The sequence below is a fragment of the Berghia stephanieae genome, chromosome 3 (genome assembly GCF_034508935.2).
Source record: "Berghia stephanieae isolate SIO BIC M18660-M18661 chromosome 3, UCSD_Bste_1.3, whole genome shotgun sequence".
NCBI classification, from domain to species: Eukaryota; Metazoa; Mollusca; class Gastropoda; order Nudibranchia; family Aeolidiidae; genus Berghia; species Berghia stephanieae.
Genome location: NC_088362.1, coordinates 90,290,950 through 90,311,942, shown reverse-complemented (window position 1 = coordinate 90,311,942; position 20,993 = coordinate 90,290,950). Strand labels below are relative to the sequence as shown.

Here is a 20,993-nt window from a genome sequence, read left to right as displayed (position 1 = left end):
CCACGGTTTTCAAAGTGTTCATCATCAGATACCACTTGTCAAGGTTGACTTTGAGTCTGGTGACGTCCTCGCTGAGTACACTCTCAGGAAGGGCCCACACTTTACTTTGAGTGACGAGTGTCCAGTTGTCCGCGTATCCCAGCCTCAGGGAGGAAGTGTTCGGCATGTCGCTCATGTAGACATTAAACAGCATTGGCACCAGAACAGATCCTTGAGAGACCCCATTCTTTAGTTTCCTAACTTTACTCGTAGCATGTCCCAGCGTGACGTGGAATGGCGGAAGTAACTTCGAAGCTGTTGACTGTAAACAGCGTGTTTTATTTGCCATAAAATCAAAAAATGTTAATTTTTTTTTCATGACAATTATTATTTAGCCTGAAGTTGAAGACCAGGGAAATTTTATGAACCAAAAGTATATAAAATGGCTGCCTGATCAGTTGAAACACATTGAAGAAGGTGTTACTCTTGAGACTAAAAAAACAACTGATACTGTCAGTCCATTACTGTAAAAATGTCATCCCATTACCCAACAATAATGCCTTAAATAGTAAATTTCTTGAACAATTATATTACACTGCTCAAGCCATTCATCATGTAAGAACAGAAAATCTGAAATAGTGAGCAACAATCACATCTTATGTAGATGAAAAAGTACTGTTTAAGTTGTAACGGACTGACTGTACAATTTTCCAAGGTCATTTAAGCGACTGATGAGAACAATATTTCATTAAAATCTTTAATGTTAATGTTTTTTTAGGTTCCTGATACTTATAATTGTATTAATATCAACAAACATCCGCAAACGTGGCAATAATTTTTTAGAAGTTACAAAATTTGTAATATTGAGAAAATATTCTTTTTAGTCCTCAAATAGGATATAAACTTACATAAATACGCAATTAGCATCATATATCACAAATATGCATAATACATCCTTATATTCATAATCCTGAATGATTTTCCAACAAATTGGTACCAAATTTTAATATGTTCTCAACATTTTGTAAAACGCCCCTTCGGTTAACATTTTCATGGAATTGCCTGAAAATCTTCAAGTCATTCTATGTCAAGGTGATTTGAAATATTTTTCTTTCCTTCCAGCATTGATTAATCAATTGTGTTCCAATGGAGCAGAGACCTCACCAACTTGGTCTAGTGTCCTCGATACTGCCACCTCCTTGTCGGAACGATTAACACACAGTTTTGGCTTGGATTGGAACCAGCTTGATCAACTGTCCATTCAACTTTGGAATAAGACTGTTATTTTAAAAACCAAAGGGACATTGGATAATGTATCAATTACCAAATGTGAGCCCAGATCCTTTATTTTGAGAGAGAGAGAGAGAGAGAGAGAGAGAGAGAGAGAGAGAGAGAGAGAGAGAGAGAGAGAGAGAGAGAGAGAGAGAGAGAGAGAGAAGGGGGGGGGGTCCTTTTCTGTGTGCCAGGAATTATTCTGTCCCACTCTGTCATTGGTCCCATTCACAAATACCATTAGATGATAATCTCGTATTTTCTTTGAGTTTTTCCTTTGTAGTTAAATATAATTTGCCAATGATGTCTTGCTTTTTGTCTGGTTCGGATATTTTTTTGGTCCATATCTTTGGCAAATTTGTATTTCATTTCACATAATTTAATTGTTTTTTGTAATTTCTCATGTGAAACTTAGTGAATACCACCATGCTAGAAAACAAACCATGAGAACACAGAATATATCTTTTACAATGAGTCATCTCAAGCTTCCTTTTTTGGGATTATTTTTGTTGAGTGCTTTGATATTATCTCAGAGACCACTTTTCTTTATATTATTTGTATCCATTGTCAACTCATTCATCTGTTGTTTTTATTTTTATGAACTATGCAGTACGCCAGATAGCCTTTCAAATGGTCAGTGCTATAAATGATTCAAGTAATGATGAAGTGAGCCTGAAGATTCAGCTAAAGGTTAGCCTCTCTGTCTTTAATAAACATGTTGTTAAATGCTCAAGTCCAAATTGTTACTTTAAGCAAGTTCAATTTAATTTGCTTTTTTTTTTCTTGGCACATCCCAGCAACATATCAGTCCTGAGTAATTTATTCTGATAATTGTTATAGTTTGAATATATAATCTCAACAAGATATGTTAGTAAAACGCCCAAGAAAATATGTTTTGCATGATAATGAACTCATTAATAGTCAGTATATGCAGAAACCAATTTAAAAAAAAGTTTTTGTGTATATTTCCTTATATTGCTGTTGTTGATATTATTTTTACTTTGGGACCTCGAAATTTGGTAAATCTGGATAAAATGATATTATTCTTATTATATATTTGGCAAATTGAATTTTTTGTAACACTAAGGCCCTGAAACCACTAGACCAAAAGTCGCCAAATTGTGCATGATGTTTACAATTGACATGAAGGTGGTTTGCGTGTATTATGATATTGGTTAGACATCATGATGATTTTATAGAAAAATAAAATTTGTTTTGTCAAATCCTATTGAAAACAGACGCCATCATTTTTAGCACGTCGATTCAATTGTGTGTCAACCTCCCGGTTAGCAAGTATGACAATGAGGTGGGAGTACTTTCATTGAATTGATACCAGGTAGTGGTTCCTCTCATTATTTTGAATACAGTCAATTTCTTAAAATTATATAAACCATTTTCCGCTCATAACATTAGGAAATAATTCTACAAGAAGTAAGCGAAGTATAGAGGATAATAAATGCAGAAAATATGTCTATGTGCCAAATAATAAACTCCATGGAGTTCTCTTGTGTTGTTTATTAAAACAGTAGAAATTGAGTTCAAATTTTATTCAACATTTGAATCATAAATTTAGAGTTTATCGACTTATCATCACGTTCATTGAACAGGCACCATTCATTGAATTAACAGCTATGCTTGAATTGAATAATGATAATAATTTTAATAATAGTAATAGTAATAATAATAATAATAATAATAATAATAATAATAATAATAATAATAATAATGATAATAATAATAATAATAATAATAATAATAATAATAATAATAATAATAATAATGATGATGATGATGAGGAGGAGGAGGAGGAGGAGGAGGAGGAGGATGATAATCCATGAACTAATGGAGCTAAGGTTATGTGATAATCAAAGAATGTCTAAAAAATATTTTAAAGATAAATACAAATTTTTGAGCATCAATCTCCACTGGACATGTTCATTGACATTTTACAAGACAGTTTACAAGAGAATTTTAAGAAAATTAAATGTTACAGTTTTTTAAAAATTAAGTGTTACAATTTTAGATTATCTTTTAAGTTATGCTGGTACCAATGGAATATGAAGATTGTAGTTTTGAAATATTAAGGAAAAATTAATCTAAAATATTTTGTCTTCAGTCTAGACTTGGAGCACTCAATAGAATGAGCATTTCTGGTAAAGACCAAGAGAGAATTCCAGCATGATGGTTCTGCAGATTAAATGCACATTCCGAGAATTTTGCTTTAGACATTTTTCTTTCTAAAGTGGTGTGATGTGAGTAATTGAGAGCTTGAGTTGGTCTGTTCTCTGATATCAATGACAATGGGTATTGTGGTACTAAGCCATTAATGAAAATTTTTCACGGCGGTGATGGGGGTTTGAACCTGCGACCTTATTGGTACGACAACGTACCAATAGGGTCGCGGGTTCAAACCCCCATCACCGCCGCAAAATTTTTAAATTCTCTATTGTCTTCTGGCACTTTTCTACTCACTTCATCTTATGTTGTTACCAACACAAGTGCCTGCTCCACTCACTTTTCTGAATTAGAAATTCATCCCATATAGATAGTATGCAGATGACGTCACTCAGGCCTTTGTTATTGTTTTTGCCATCCGCGTTTGTGAGTTGTTCTCACTAAACTGTATTAATCAGACTATAAAAGTTCATGGTTACACAGAGTTTGTGTGTTGGTCCGTTATACTTCCGGATGGCAATGTTGTGAACTCATTGGCCAAGCGCATTCTATCTATACCGGAGCATACTCAATGTCTCAATTGTTTCTATGTTATATGTTTGTGTTGAGAATATTGGCTATTAAGCTTAATTGCTGGCCAACTAACTTGGCGGAGGTTGTGTGTGTTGGACCCGCGATCTCCAGTAGTTGGTGAGAGAGAGAGAGCTCTAGTAATGAATGACCTGAGTTTGATACAATTTTATTTTGGATCGTGGACGGTAGAGTCACGCTCTCACCGGCCAGGCGGAGTTGTCGTACCAATAAGGTTCAAACCCCCATCAACGCCGCGAAAATTTTTTTATTCTCTATTGTCTTCTGGCACTTTTCTACTCACTTCATCTCTTGTTGTAAGCCATTAGTATATTTGATAATTATACTGACTTTCTTGAATGAACTCAACCATTGCAGCTATTTCAAAACAGGGGTAATATTTTCTCTAATGTTTGTCCCAGTTATGGTTATTGCAGCTTTATTTTGGAATTTTGGAATTTTCATCAAAGCTGGCTTTGGAAGACCAAAGAGTAATCAATTCTGCTAGTTACAACTGTATGTACTACCAGTCTTGTACATTTTTCATCCATGAGTTCTCTAATTTTGCGAATACATTTTATATAATAATTAACAACTTGGTATAATTTTGAAACGTTCATAATTCAACGTTAGGTTTTGATTAAAAATCTAGATTTCTCACATTTTAAAAATTGTTAATTATACTTGATCTGATGTTCATCTCTTTGACAAGTACTTTAGCTTGCTTCTTATTGAAAACAAGTTTAGTCTTATAATCATTTAAATTAAGCTTATTAAAAGTCATCCACTCCTGAACATCATGAACAGGCCTTCAATGACATGGGATGTTCTCTGTTGACACAGACATATAATTGCGTGTTGTCAGCATAATATAAGTGAAACTCCAAATCATGATTTCAGATGATATCTACAAGCAGAGAAGTGTAGAGTGTGAATAGGGTTGGCCCTAATAATTATCCCTTAGGTAATACCAAAGTTCAACTTGAAAGATTTAGAAAGAGAACCTTTGATGTTAACTTACATTGAGTGCTCTGTGACTTTATCCTTATTATTATTGGTGTTGTTATAATTATTATTATTATTATTATTATTATTATTATTATTATTATTATTATTATTATTATTATTATTATTATTATTATTATTATTATTATTATTATCATCACCATCATCATCGTCATCGTCATCATCTTCTTTTTTGTTACGTTGTTGTTAATCTACCACTTTCATGGGACAGCTCTACTGTTTGTAAGTTCCCAGCAGGATGAATAGTGTATTTGCAACCGGCTACATTTTTATTTTATGTCTTTTCAGATGGGACTCAAGGTGGCAAGGAGCTGGCTTGGTATGTACTTGTCATTGAAGGCATCAGTTTGATGTGAAATTTATGTATGAAGCAGTTTATCTGTTATGTTAAAACCCTGGCTCAGGACTGTGAATCAAAGAAAATACGTTTCCAACATTTTATGTTGTTTGAAGTCTGGTTGTGACTACCCACCATCAAGGATAATATGAATTATTTTTATGCGTTATAATGATGAAAATAACAATGATAATAATAATAATAATAATAATAATAATAATAATGATGATGATAGTAATAATAAAAATAAAAATAAATTATTTATTTATATAGCGCCTAAACATCCACATTATTCGTGCTCTGCGACGCTTTACATAGTAGTAGGTGTTGTTTTGGTAGTAGTTGTAGTACTAATTAATAATGATAATAATAATAATAATGATAATAATAATAATAATAATAATAATAATAATAATAATAATAATAATAATAATAAAATTTACTCTTAATGTTGAAGTTAAATGAAACATGAGAATATTCAGAAAAAAGAGACAATTAAAAATTTTAAAAACATGTAAACTATATACTAACAAAGCTAATATTTCTTGTTTAAAATTCGTAAGCATTCAGACAGAATGAATAAATGATGCTGGTAAATAATGTTTATGTGATACTATACGCCTATTTCAGTTGTATTTAATTAAAGCAGACTATACCATATTTATATAGAAGCACGGACAACAAGTAATTAAACCTGATCATTGCAAATCACCATATCTAAGATTTGATTGATGTCCCTTAATTATTTTACTGATTTCAAGTCACTTTGAATTTATGTAGTTTACAGTTAAGATGGAGGCCGACTCTATGTACATCGTTGTCAAAAAGTTGTACCTCATACTTGGGTAGATATGAATGATTATTGATGATGTTGAAGATTCTGATAATGATGATTGTGATATAGTTGCTAACATGAACAATAAAGTGACTCTTCAAACATTAAAACAATGGATGTTTATATAATGCCAAATTCCAAGTCTTACATCAGAAAACTCAAGTTTCTTGTATTCAAGGTTGAACGATTGCTCTTCTCCCTCGTTATATTATATTTAATTTTACTTACTCCAAATTGATTTTTCAAATCGTTTATACAGCAAATATGTTGCCTATTATGGAAAGTACATATAATTCAAAGACTTTAATATTGCATTCAACCTGATAGGGCAATTAGTTTAAAGTTATGCAACTTTTTTGGTTGTGTATTTCAAATAGGCCAATACCCCATTTTCAAATAGCATAAATTATAATCCCAAACAACTCAAATTTATTGGACTTACACTACAAGACACAGTCAAATCACCCAATTTTTTTCAAGACCGTGACGGTATTAACTCTCTCCTTACCAGCTATTTTAGAATTTTACCCTAAACTTCATACTCGCCCAACACAAAAAAAAATATTTTTTCAAACAGATTAGCAAGGAGTATATTCTATATTTTGTTCAGAATAAATGAGCTCTGCAACACAATGTCGATTTTTTATAGCTATAATTCTAACAAAATGAAATTAGAATAAGAAAATTGTTGGCTGCATCGTAACGAATGTGACGATTTTCCTATGGGTGGTAAGGAGAGGGTTAAACTATTAGAAATGATTTCATTAAAAATGCTTTATAAAAAATAATTTAATTTGCGCAATATTCGAATATGACCTAAAAATTACAAACAATAACAATTTTTTTTTAATTCATAAAAAATTCAAATAAATCCAAATATACTTAAATAAGACATCAAACAAGCCAAGAATAAGTGCTATTGAATAAAATCAAAATTAGCATCTTCACCAAATTATCACTGATTCAAATTTGATAGCAGAAAAAAAGTGAGGGTTTGAGCCTTGCTCAGCACATAATTAAGTCCTTGGAAAAGGCTCTTTACTCACATTCTTTCACTGTACTCAGGTGTAAAATGAGTTCCTAGCCATTAACAGCTTTCTCTTTCTCGGTAAAAAATTAATATCGCCTTACAAGTGTCATATCTCTATCTATATGTTACATGTTGCTGTTGGTCAAGCGCTTTAGTGGATATTGCCCTATATAAATGCTCCTTTTTTTTTTCCTTAATAAAAAGATGTTTTTATCTTGGATTTTTTTTTTTTAATGATTTTTAAAAAGTTAACTCCCACAAAGACATTTTAAAGTTATGCCAAAAGAAAGATTTTTCTTTCACTGTTATTTTGGTACCATTTGTGAATACATCCAATCCTTTGGGGAGTTCAGCCTCATGGAGAGTACCAGGGTATATAATTTATTGGCTATCAAAACAAAGTAATTTCCTATGAAAGGTGTCTAAAGCGAATCAATTTAACCTTTTTTTCCAGCAACACGAATCAAACTAATATGATATTTGTTGAAAGAAGAAGAAGTGCACTTTGAAATTCTGCTAGAGATATATTCCTAGCTCAATTATAAAGCAATTGCCATCAGTTTTAAAAGACCAACATTTTGAGAAAGAAACTCCCGCTGACGCCAAAATCGTGTCAAGTAGAGTATAGATTATTTTTCTTTCTTTCAAGTCGTTTCTTTTTTCATATAGTATTGAAAATGTTGTCTTAAATGTTCACAAAACTTTTCACAGATATTAAAGAACTGACTTCAGCTGAACAAGTGTTAGACATATTGAACCAGGTATAAATTTAAAATTAAATTTGTTATGATGTACAGTAGTGATTGTATCTGAAGTATTTTCTGCTTTGTAGAAATATATTTAATTCGTATTTAAATCTTAAAGTGACATGTCCTATTTTTTTAAAGTCATAAATTTATAAAATATAAAGTAGTATATTTACAAAATAATTAATGGATTGATGCTTAGTAATTGTAAATTGATCTTAACCTACCCTCAGACAGTTCAGCGCCTCCAACACATTGTTATTGAGAGAGGAAATCATGGTCAGAATGCATCTTTAAATTGTAGAAACAAGAGAGAAGTTGAATCAAATATGTTGTACATCTTTTGTCTAGAGGCTGAATTGGTTTGTATATTTTTTCTATCCCTCACAAAAATTTGACTTAAAACATAATTCATTTTTTAACACAACGAGTCATAATATTTTTTATTCCTCTAACCGACAGTTGTATAGGAAGCTATCATTTTGGTTTTTATGTGCAACTTGGGATTTTGTTGAAAGCTTTATTTTTTGTACGAATTATTGCTTCGGGTATTGTAAAGTCCTTTGTTTGCATCTATCCAGTTCATCAACCTCTTTGAAGTCAATGTTATTTTGATAGTGATCTCTCTGATCTGATTCTCCATAAATTCTTTCCTAATGTAATCATATTACTGGTTCTGTTGCAATTAAGTTTTTGGACAGATGACTGTTAAGGGGCTGTTAGAAAAAGATCACTATAATCAAACTAAATTTATAAAATAGAATTTACTTGGTGTCAAATTAAAAGGAACTTGAATGCAATTTGAAACAAGACAAAAGTTGACCATAAAATTTGCAAGTATAACAAGTTTTTAAAAAATTGAATTGGAAAGAAAAGTGATCCTTTCACTTATTCATACTTCGACCACAAGCGCTTCTCTAAACTCTTATATTAATATAACAAAGTCGCTATCCTCATCTCCAAAGTAAAAAGTACAGACATTTCATCAAAAGAACACAGAAGCTTTATCTAAATAAAACACTGTAAGACGTTTTTTTTAAAAATATCTTTGCCATTATTTTTACTACGCTATCTAAACTGGAGAAAGGTGAATTGAGGCAAAGAATGATTCCACCGAATGGATATAAGCAAATTCAAGAGTGATACTGAACTAAATTTAACCACAAATGAAGTGATACTAAGACATCTTCCAGATATTCTTCTATTGATATAAATCATTTTTTGAATATAAATGGTTTGCAAATAACTGTAGAGGCCAGATAATTTGTAGACAACTGATTCATTCCTGACACCCATCTGCATAAGAGGTATGTGGTTGTTTTCGATGCAAGAATTTACATTTTTCCTGAGGATTATTTGCTAACCTTTTGATCTAAATAAAGTTCATCTACCAGTGTCCTCATGATTTGTCATGTGATGTATAATAATGATAAATTGTCTGGATATGTAAGGCCTATGAAACATGAATGCAACTTTTTGGCTAGAATATGCAGGCCTGTAAATCTTCCCGACAATTTTCGGATTTCCAACAGTACAACTTTGCTCAATAAAGTCTGTGAAGTGCCTACGTTAAAAAAAAAAAAAAAAAAGAAAAAAGAAAAAAAGAAAGGGGAAAAAATCTGTTGCATCAAAAGACAAAACAAACAAAGAAGAAAAACAAACCAGTTAGCTATTAATGCTGTGCGCATAACTCCACCAGCCAGATATAACGTACCAATGCTCAAAACTATTGTACCCTTGAGCATTAATAGTCTGACTGATAGAATTAAGTGAGAACTACTTATAAAAATGGCTGACCAAAATCAAAAACAAGAAGCTGAGTGATGTCAATTTCATCCTTCTATAATTTAGTCTTGTCAATTATCACCACCCGTCACTCTGCAGGACGTGGCATCTCCTGCACGTATTTGCTGCCAATGCTTCCCGCATGTACCAGCTAGTGTAGATTACCCATTCCTTGCTGTCTCACCACAAGAGTTGTTAAACACACGGCCTCTGTAATCAACTAACACACACAGCGTGTCGTACATGGGCGTTTCTCTCTATTTTGCTACCAACACACACAAATTTTCCGGTTGACAATCTCCATTCCAACGCTTTCTTAGTATCCAGTCGAAAGTGAGATGAAATAATGAATGCTACATAAATATTTTTCTGTGGATGAAAAGGTGAATGAATGCTCATAGCGGAAGTTTTCTTTCTTTGCATCTGTGATTGCTTCTTCTTTTTTTTTCTTCATTCACACACGACTGCACCTCTTCCTCCTCCTCTTCCGCTTCTTCTTCTTCTTCTTCTTCTTCTTCTTCTTCTTCTTCTTCTTCTTCTTCTTCTTCTTCTTCTTCTTCTTCTTCTTCTTCTTCTTCTTCTTCTTATTCTTCTTTTTCTTCATCACCTTTTTCTGGTATAAGAATTAATCCAAGTAAACAAAATAATCAACTTAAAAAATTTAACACAAACAGGAGCGAAGTTGCAACAGCTTTTTGTGTCAAGCATGACACATCATTTAAAAAAGTAGGAATTATTCTCTTCCTTTCATTTTACAGTTAACTCAGACCTGAGACCAACAATGCATGTACTCTCTCAAATAATTGTGATTTCTTTTGTCGCACAAAAGGGTCTGATTATTTTATTATAAATAAATTTAGGGAAAAAATGACATGATTTGACTAGTCAATTGATCTGTCAGATCTGTGGGGTTTTTTTGTTAATCCATATTTTTGTCCATTTGGTCTATTTTCTTATGTTCAAAAAGTTCGACAATTTTTTTACCAGCTATTTACAGGCCTGTATACAGCCTTGTTTCGTTTTATGTTCCATATTAAAAAAATGTTTCAGCTGTTACATTTTTTTCTGTTTTGCATGACAATCTAAATTGTATATTTAAAATATAAATTATTCATTGATTTAGCTTGATTGAAATTTTATTTTATAATCATAAAAGGAGTTCAAAACAGACTTTAGAGAAAAAAAATTACTTGTATCAACTTCTGAATAATGTTATGAATTTAAGAACATCTCAAACATGGCTGTTCAGTTTTAGATTATGTTTTATTCTTTCTGTGTATGAAACTCGAGGATCAGATATACCTCATGCTTATGATTAAATTACATTGTATAATTATTTTTCAAATGCAGAGTCATACGTTTTACATTTCTCTAACAATGATCTTCCCAGAAATTTTCAAAAGAAGAAAAAGAAGAAGCTTTCAACATGTTAAAAAAAGCACAAGAAATATTACCTAATATTCCGGAGCAAGTAAGGACCCCATTACTCAATTTCCTCTACCCCCCCCCCCCCCAACACCCACACCCAAACCCACACACAATCTTTCTCTCCTCTCCTCTCCATCTCTCCATCTCTCTCTCCTCTCTCTCTCTCTCTCTCTCTCTCTCTCTCTCTCTCTCTCTCTCTCTCTCTCTCTCTCTCTCTCTCTCTCTCTCTCTCTCTCTCTCTCTCTCTCTCTCTCTTTTATATATATATATATAATGTGATGATTTTCAAAATGTTCTATTTTTATAATCTCATGGAATAATGAATTCTATCTCAATTTAACAAATGCTCATTTATCCAATTATTTAATTATAATTCACAGTCGTGTTTTCGCTTCAGTTACATATTTCCCCACATCTCAAAACAAGATGCTTTTGTATTGCAAAGAAAAATTCACCTCAGTAATAATAATATCAAATTAATACCATTTCAGGCTCCCTATGTCAGTAATTTGTGTTACAACTTTGGAGTTGATTGTTTCTATTCTTCCTGTCATGATCAAGCTATCATTTGGCTACGAAACAGTTACAAAATAGGCAAAGAAGGATTGCACACTGTTAGTCACCAAACACAGGTAGGAAACTAACAAGTCATTCAAAATATTTTAAGCATCATAGATTTTTGAGATGCTTTGCAAAACTGCAAATGTTCATTAAGTACAGTAATGTGCTTTTGTTTTCTCTTTTATTTTGTGATTTATTTCCCTCTTCATTTCTCCACCTTTTTTTTTTTTTTTGGTCCAATGAAAGTTTAAGTATGATGTTATTAATATACGTTGTTCCGGGCTGCTCGTTTTTCATAATTTATTTATTTCACTTTTAAACAGTCTATTCCATGGCATTGTCTATTATCAAAGAAGTACATATTTGATAATTTTTTATTGCTTTATCACATGCAAATTGGATATAAATATATTAAAAATAATTTTACTTGTGTAATTTATACATACCAGTCTCGAACCTTACGTCTTCTTGCAAATTGCTACATGGAGTCAAAGGAGGATGGCTGGCAAGATAAAGCCTCAAATGCTATATCCCTTGCTAATGCAGTAAGTATATATTTTTATTAAATATCCATCTCAGTGCGGCTTTGTGGTAATGTGATATTCATTCGCCTTTGGACCGGTTGGTCCTGGGTTCATGTCTCGCTTTGAGTGGCTCACTGTTGTTTACCAGCAGGTCACTTAGTTGAGACACTAGATCAAGAGGTCACTACTCTCCATCTCTTTACCTGTACTCTGGTATGGCACATGCCTCCAGTCAGTGAAGTGAGTAGTCTAATTGGTCTGATAAATAATGGCATTGCCAAGTGACAACTATCTTAAATCTAAAACTATATCACTCATTGTATAGATTGAAATTTCCTTCATGCAGTGGACTAAACATCATATATACCATCAGTTTAATTCATTCTCAGGAAGACAGCAAAGTAGACCCATATTTTCAAAACATTTGTCTTGTAAATCATAAGTTTCTTGAATCCCTAGAACAACAATAGGATGTTGAAGTTTATTATTATTCACTCTAGTATATAGTGTAGACTGTCTACTTTCTGTTGCACTAATGTTAATCCAGGTCAACAAACAAGTAACAAGTGTAGGGGTGGGGTATCAAATTTCACTGGGAATATCCAGCAGTCTATGAGATGTCTGAGACTATCGTGGGTGATGAATTTGGACCAGTTACACAATGTAAACAATGTCATAATCTTTACCTGGACTCCCCACTGGCCATGAACACTCTTCTCATTACAAGTTCCCACAAATACGGTAAATGAATGAAGAAGTTTTACTGTATGTTTTTCATATAAATGATAGTGCTATTATTAATTGTGGTACAGGGATGTAAATAGCCGTACAATAGTTTTTGCTTACACATCTGTTACTGATTAAAGAGATATAAAATGAATGAGTTTGTTTCATTTACGACTCCGTTGATTGATATGGGAATGTTTTATTTCAGTAGTGGCACAACTTGTACAATGTGTACAATGTGAATATTTAGAATAATGTCTGAATATCTCAAAATGGCTTGGAGGTGTCCTGTTATTCTCTCTATTTTAGCTATGATTGAGTACATTTCTCTTCTTCCCTCAACCCCCGCCCCCCCCCCCCTCCTTACTCTCCCCAGTAAAACTTGCTTTCGTGGAATACTATTTGTAGAGTGCCAACTGTTGAATTTATATCATTCTTGTCTGTGATATAAATTAGGAATTAGGTGTAGTGATATTGAGAAATCCATTTGTGGATTTTTGTTGGATTGTGATGCATTTCTCTGAGTGTGTCACTATGTATATGTGTGAGAGAGAGAGAGAGAGAGAGAGAGAGAGAGAGAGAGAGAGAGAGAGAGAGAGAGAGAGGGGGGGGGGAGAGAGAGAGAGAGAGAGAGGATTGCTTTTTTTCTACCATATTTATTGATTGTATTATCTTTTGCGCCACTGTTGTTGTTGTTGGTTGTAGTCGCGATGGTGTTTGGTGTGGTGACAGTGGCTTTGTTTCCATTTATAATATTAAAGTAAAACCTACACACATGTGTATTGCATTATGTTGTTCTTTAGGAGTGTTAAATTGTTTAATCAACTTATCTCCATATCTTTTAAATACATTACAAATAAACAAATGAAGAGAACATAACTGATGGTCAACCCATTATTTTTAGGATCATTAGAAATGTTGTTAAAATGTGTTGAACCAGGAAATGAATGTTTATTGTCTCTAATAATGCAAAGACTAGACAAAACATGAATTAGTTTTGGAATCAAACGTCTGATTTTTAAAAATTCTAATGTGGCTCGAAACCTTGATTTCTATTTTGACACGCACCTAGACATGCACGCACACATAAGAAAGTGCTATCAGGAGTTCATAGAGCTCTCCAATTGATATGCAGAATATGAAATCTAATTGATGACAAAACATGCAAAACACTCATCCATGCACTTGTTACCAGTCGCTTTGATTATTGTAATTCTCTGCTGTACGGCTTACCAAAAACATCATACATCACCTGAAGACATTGAAGACCTTTTAAGAGAATATAAACCAATCTCGATTTCGACTCTGCGATCTGCTACCTCTTTGCTAATGGAGAAAAGAATCCCAAGAACAAAGTTTGCTGAGCATGGTTTTGCATTTTCAGCTCCAATCGTATTGAATTCTCTACCACCAAAAATCTGACAGTGTGAAAGTTTGCCAGTCTTCAAACAGCATCTAAGAACCATTCTTTTTCATTCTGCTCATTGTGATTTTATGTGAAATTTGAACAAGATAATATGTGTGTGTCTGTTGATTTTGTGGTCGAATGAATGAACTTGTGTGGTGGTGGTGGTGGTGGAGGAGGAGGAGGAGGAGGATTAGCACCAGAGCCATTATAAAATACTGCTAAAAAACATCTGCTGAGGCCATCTTTTTAGAGTGTAGTAGTGTTGAAAAGGACCCTCATAATCATAAAGACATCAATGCACTCAGAAATACTCAACAGAGAGAGAGAGAGAGAGAGAGAGAGAGAGCAGCTAGATGTATCACAGGAGAGACGTCTATTAAGAAATCTTGGTTTGGAATTATTACGGACAAGGGCACAACTATAAACACAAAATTAAAAACAATAAACTTGCAATCGCTTTTCTCAATTCATTTAGACTAGCATTACAAACAACACAAGGTCATAGCTAGAAAATATCCATTTTACCCCATAGAACAGATGCATATCTTTATTCCCACTTTCCATCAGCACTTAGATTAAGGAATAGCCTGTAACATGGTTTAACAGGAGCGGAAAGCATGACATTGTTTAAAAGAATTTTTTTTCTTTTCTTTTTTTCTTTCTTTTTTTTTTTTGATTTGGAGCCACGGTTTATGATTATTGTTTTTGTTCTGTTCACCATATGTAGCTGTCAACTGGACTGATCCTCCATCACTCGGGGCTACCACCAGCTGACAAAGAAGGAGAATAAGGCCATTCATTAAAATGATGTAGTTGATATGACATTTTAATACTTGAACCTGGTCCAATATTTGAAGTACCAGACATTTTATTAATTATATCACTCTGGTACTTTTCTGTACCACTTATTTTCTGTTTACTGCTCATCTTAAACCCGACTTCTTCCTTAGTCTCTGTTAACAGGCAAATTCAAACATAAGCAAGAATTCAATATGGCAACTGGAACCATTGCATTTGTTAGGCAATGCACGTTTTAGACTAATTTATTTACTTTGGGTGTTTGTATGCACTCATTACATGTATAAGAAGTTGTTTTGATATTAGGCAAGATTGCTCCCATGATCCCATTGTGCATTCCTCGTATTGATAAGGCTGAATGTATTTTGAATCTTAATTGATCGTGTTGTTTGCTTACCTATAAATATAGTACAAATGAATAAGAGTATATATCAACATTTACACATTTGGTTCAGTTTTGTTCCAACCTGACATCCTGTCTTACCATTTTCACCAAGAAAATAATAACAAAGATAAAACTTGGATTTCAGTACTCTTTGATTTCAGTGAATCCAAAGTCACATTGTTGTAACCACTTTCCAGCTGAGAATGATAATAAATGATGTCTGGACAGAAAAAGTTGAATGCTTTTTAAAGATTTTCTTTACTTCGAAAGTTTACACATGATTTTAGTTGATCCTTCTATAAACCTACAATTCTGGGCAGGGTTCCTGACCTCCCATAGTGGGCAGGGAGGTACTTACTGTGTCTTCTATCCCCCTATATCTGTTTTCCAACTAGCTTTCTGTCTTTGTCTTGGAATGAGATTACTTGGTTTTGTCCTGGCTCTGGCCGGATACCCTGACTGAGAGGGAAGCAGTCAAATGTTTTTTCCTTGTAAATCATCTCTCTCTTATGCATTGTATTATGTTTTGTTTACATATTATATTATATTATGATTTGTAAACATTTGAGTATATTCCTCTTAGTGGGGATCTGTGCTTGTTTCTGGATGAGACTTTTAGATGATCTCAAACTAAGTACTTTGATAGTGTGCTCTTGGAATCTACATCTGTTCCCTATTTGAACAAATTCCCCTTTGTCTTACCTTTTCTTGGGTGCTTTAATCGTAATTCTAGAATATTTTTTTCCCTATTTTCTTCCTTTTTACTGGCGCTGATATGACCTTAATGTGTTGCAAGCGCCGTAAAACCCTTAAAAACAAAAACAAACAAACAAACCTACAATTGAAAAAATAAATAATAAAAGATTTGTCCAAGATGCTACACCTGTTAATATATATTTACATAGATTTTAAAATTTTTAACAGGCAAATCCACACCCCTCTGGTTTGTACATCAGTTTGCATCTCCAGCTCATTGGTCAGGTAAAGGATGAAGAAGTTGAAAAAGGTATAGTAAAAATAACATTGCTATAATTTTATGGTTTATTTTGGCTTAATTTTCTCGCATTTATCAATAATTTTTGTGGGTAAAATCCTGTTTTTATAGCCTTAAAAAGTGTGCAACGAAACATTGAGACAGAGGATATTATAAAAGATACAAATGTATCACCATATTATCTCTTGCGTTAATTAGCTACAAGCAGCATGCCATACTTGGTAATGTGATACCAATGCCAATTTAATGGGTAGCATGTTTGACTAGAGATCAGAGGTCTGAGGTTAATCGCTAATGTAGTAAAGCTAATTATGTAATGAGGATTTTTCTTGATTTTTTTCTTTCTTTACCTGACATAGTATAATACACACCTTTTAAGATTTTAGTATACTTCAGTGTTTGTTCCCTAGCTTTTCTGTCATATTTTCAAAATTAACGGAGGTTAGCTCATGCTTTCGTCTTCATCTTTATTTGTTCATGTTTGTTTAAATGCTAAAAAAGGAGTTGACAGCGAAATGTGGATAATTTTAATGAGGAACATATGCATTGAGTTGTTTTGATTATCTGGCAACCTGCAGGTGGTGCGAGGAGAACACTTTTGACCAGAAATCAAGAGGTCTGAGGTTCAACCTCAGTAGAGGAAGACTGATATTTATGGTTGATTGGGTTTTTGTTCTTTGTCCTTTGTATGTCAATGTTTCACACAACACACCTTTTCAGATTATTATACTTAACCTATTTGAATGTATACAATTTTTTTTTTGCAGGGGGGGGTGGGGGGGGGGGGCATATATTAAGTTCTGCTTTGACTTATTATCATTCCACATGCCGTGAGCTTTTACTCACCAAGGTTTATCACATGCTTAATGGACAATTTATCATTAGAGCCAAAAAAGCGAGTCGATGCTTATTTACATGTTTTAACCAAATATCCCCTCTCTTTGGCTGACCCTTACATGAAAATTATTGCTTAAATGTTTAATTTCATATCAGTAAAAGAACAGCTATCTATTTATTCATATGTTATTTATCATAAAATAACTTTTCTTTTAAAATCAGTCTGTTCATACCTTTTTCCTATTTTTATCCACAGCTTTAAAAATGATACTGGATCACCCTGATTGTAGTTTAGACTTATGTCTCAACACACTTCAGCTTTTAAAAACTAATCACAGGTGGTGACTATTTAACTACCTTTCTTAATAATTTTGTTCGTAAATTTTCCAGTTTTACAATAGCCATTTTGTATAATCCATCTTGATATCGCAAAAACAAAAGTGTTGCAGTGACGATCAAACTTTAACTATAATATCCTAGTATCCCAAAGGAAAACAACATAAAGGAGTTTTTAACCCTGAACAAATTTATTCATGTAAAAAATAAAATAATTAAGACAAATCACAGGACTTTTCTTCAGAATGAATTCAATTATGAAAAAAAAACGTCTTTTCTAATATGCAACTCACCACCTCAAACAGTATTATGTTCGGGTGATAAGGATAATGAAAATTCAATTTATAGTTTTAAAAATATGAGACCTGGGAGAAGTTTGTGGATTTTGATTGAAGAGGATGGGTGTCAAATTGTGCTGTAAAGTGTGAAAAATTTTAATTTCATATATCATACTATTTTTTAAAATCACAGATACCACCCCAACATAATACCCCTTTGAGGTCGTGGGTCACATATTGTAGTAAAAATAATTTGAGTTGACAAAGTCGTCTCAGTTTAAATTTATGGTTATAAGGTACAATGCAGCAGTTAGGACAGTAACATTCTACAGTGAATTTATACTTTTTCTTCAGGCTGCAGTCAGCTTTTGATTTGAGACACAGTATCATAAAAAAGTTCCAGATGAGTCCTAAACTGGGTATATTTCTCACAGCCATGTTGGATTTGCTTTTGAGTGAGGATGCCTATAATTTGAGTATGGCAAAAACCTTTGCTGAGGAATGTGTGTCAGGTTTGTAATGGTTCTTTAAAGGGGGTTTTTGATGGTATATTTAGTTTTGAATAGAATCCAAAACAATTCATTTACTTAGTTCCCAGAGCATAAAATTGCCTAGATATTCATATACATATTATTGCAAATATGCTTTTTAAATATGTAGGAGGAACTGTACAATGCTATCGGGGCAATGAGATTGAAGTTAAGAAGAGTATACAGGTAGGCTGGAATAATTGGATGAAGGTAACTGGAGTTTGCTGCTTGCAAAGATATGAAAAGGGGGAAAGCGGTAGGCCAAGGTAGTTTCTCAATAGAATTGATTGACACCCTCGACAATCTGAGAATAGACATTCTGACAAAAGCATTTTAACGTCATTTATGAAAAGAATGTCCTGGCTAATGTTTTAAGACAGTCGGTATTCATTACCATTTCCTAAAAACAAGGAACTATTGATTGTGACCAACACTGAACAATCAGCAAAATGAGCCAGGCCACAAAAATTATATTAAGAATACTTATGAGGAGGAAGATCTCTCTAGAGATAAGTGACGAGCAGTTTGGTTTTGTTAAAGAAAAGGGTAAATGCAATTTTTACATTGAAAACAATAATGCAACTGTTAATCAAAAAACAAAAATCACTTTATCTATGCTTCATTGATTATTCCAAAGCTTTTGATTCAGTACAACACAAAACACTCTTCTAAATCTTAGAAAAGATCGATGTAGACAGTAAAAACCTCGATTTGTGAAAAACTTATACTTGAATCAAACAGCGTGTATCAAACTTGATAATGAAACATTGTACTTCTTTAACATCGAGAAGGGAGTAAGACGAGGTTGCATCTTATCACCGGACATTTTTAACATATATAGTGAAATAATATTCAAAGAAAGTGAAGATATGAAAGGCGTCGTCGTTGGGGGGCAGAATATGAATAACATAAGATACGCAGACGATGGTACTCTGATGGCCTACTCTCCAGAAAACCTTCAGAAAATTTTAGATATACTGGGGAGCAAAAGTGAAGAGATGGACCTGAAACTAAATGTTAAGAAAACCGAATGCATGGTGGAATCAAAGAATGACAACAACATGAACTTTCATTTGTTGAGTAAAGGAGCGTCCATCAAACAAGTAAAGAAATTTAAATATTTAGGCACTATCATTACGCATGTGACATAGAGGATATAAAACAAAGAATAGCAATAACAAAGTTTGTGTTTCATAAAATTAACAACCTGAAGTTGACCAGAATGAAAGTAGTGGAAACATATGTTATACTGTTGTGAAATGTGGATGCTTGACAAAGAATGTACTAGGAGGTTAGAGGCATTTGAGATGTGAATGTATAGAAGAATGTTGAGGTTATCATGGACAGACAAGTAAACAAACGAGGAAGTGTTGGCAAAAGTGGAAAATGGAAGAATATTGATAGATACCATCAGAAAGAGACAGTTACTGTTTCTGGGACATGTGTGGAGAAGAGGTGGAATAGAAAAGTTGGTAACATCTGGGATGATCGAAAGAAAGAGAGCTAGAGGAAGTAAGGGGATTAACATATTTAAATAACCTAAGAATGGCCAAAAGTGATTTTAAAAGCCATACAGACTTCATGCGTACTGCAGAGGATCGTGATATGTGGAGACAGCTGACCGGCAATGTGCTCAAGAGTACAAGCCACGATGGATGATGATTAACAAACAAATTTTTGCAAAGTTGAAGAAAAAAATATATACATATGTTGTAAGACCAGCAATATTGTATGGATTAGAGACAGCAACTATGACACAGAAAAAAAGATAAAGAAGTTAAGGTGGCAGAAATGAGGATGTTAAGAGGGTAACTTGGTTGGACAAGAAAGCATAAAGTGAGAAATGAACGGATTCTAAGGTTGACTGAAGTGAAGAATGTATCAATAAAGATGAAATAAGATAGATTGAGATGGTTTGGACATGTTAAGAGACGAGAGAGAGAGAGAGAGAGTTTGTGAGAAAGAAAGTATTAGATATCCGGGAACGAGAAAATACATTTGCAGGAAATGTATTACTTGGAAGCATGATTCAGGGAGGGAGGATTGTGGGATTTTCTTTTTTAAATTTATTTTGTTTCTTTGTTTTGTTTGTTTGTTTTTTTGTGTATGTGAACCTCTGTTTTAAAAACAAACTAATCTCAAATTATTTTTTTGTCTTATAGCTCATATGTCCGGCCAAAGATTAGATCAAGTGACAAAGAAACAGTTTCATATTCTTTTCTGGAACAAAGCTGCTCATTTTTTTCAGGTATATTTTTTCTGTAAATAACATTTGAAAGGTTAGTTCTCCTGTCATTTTCTTTTTGTCTTTTTTCCATAAATGAATTTTACACGAATGAGTTTGATTGAAGTATTGACAAAGCAATTGTCCTGAACAACAGATTTCTTAATAATCCAGACCTATATTATACTTATGTCTCGATTGTCAGAACA

The 20,993-nt window shown here is 33.1% G+C and overlaps 1 protein-coding gene across 3 annotated transcripts in view; it reads left to right on the top strand.

The window, feature by feature from the left end:
• Positions 1-20,993, top strand: part of LOC144968794 (testis-expressed protein 11-like) — a 35,361-nt gene that overhangs the window by 7,651 nt on the left and 6,717 nt on the right. For 2 of the 3 annotated variants that reach the window (XM_078907481.1, XM_078907480.1), the window contains exons 2-13: positions 1,102-1,308; positions 1,862-1,941; positions 5,311-5,341; positions 7,936-7,985; positions 8,204-8,332; positions 11,146-11,226; positions 11,675-11,815; positions 12,194-12,289; positions 16,510-16,591; positions 17,673-17,754; positions 18,385-18,542; positions 20,723-20,808. In XM_078907481.1, coding sequence (XP_078763607.1) covers positions 1,102-1,308; positions 1,862-1,941; positions 5,311-5,341; positions 7,936-7,985; positions 8,204-8,332; positions 11,146-11,226; positions 11,675-11,815; positions 12,194-12,289; positions 16,510-16,591; positions 17,673-17,754; positions 18,385-18,542; positions 20,723-20,808 — 1,223 coding nt within the window. Of the gene's footprint in view, positions 1-1,101; positions 1,309-1,861; positions 1,942-3,370; positions 3,504-5,310; positions 5,342-7,935; positions 7,986-8,203; positions 8,333-11,145; positions 11,227-11,674; positions 11,816-12,193; positions 12,290-16,509; positions 16,592-17,672; positions 17,755-18,384; positions 18,543-20,722; positions 20,809-20,993 lie in introns of those variants that run through there. The other variant, XM_078907482.1, reaches the window with a different exon arrangement.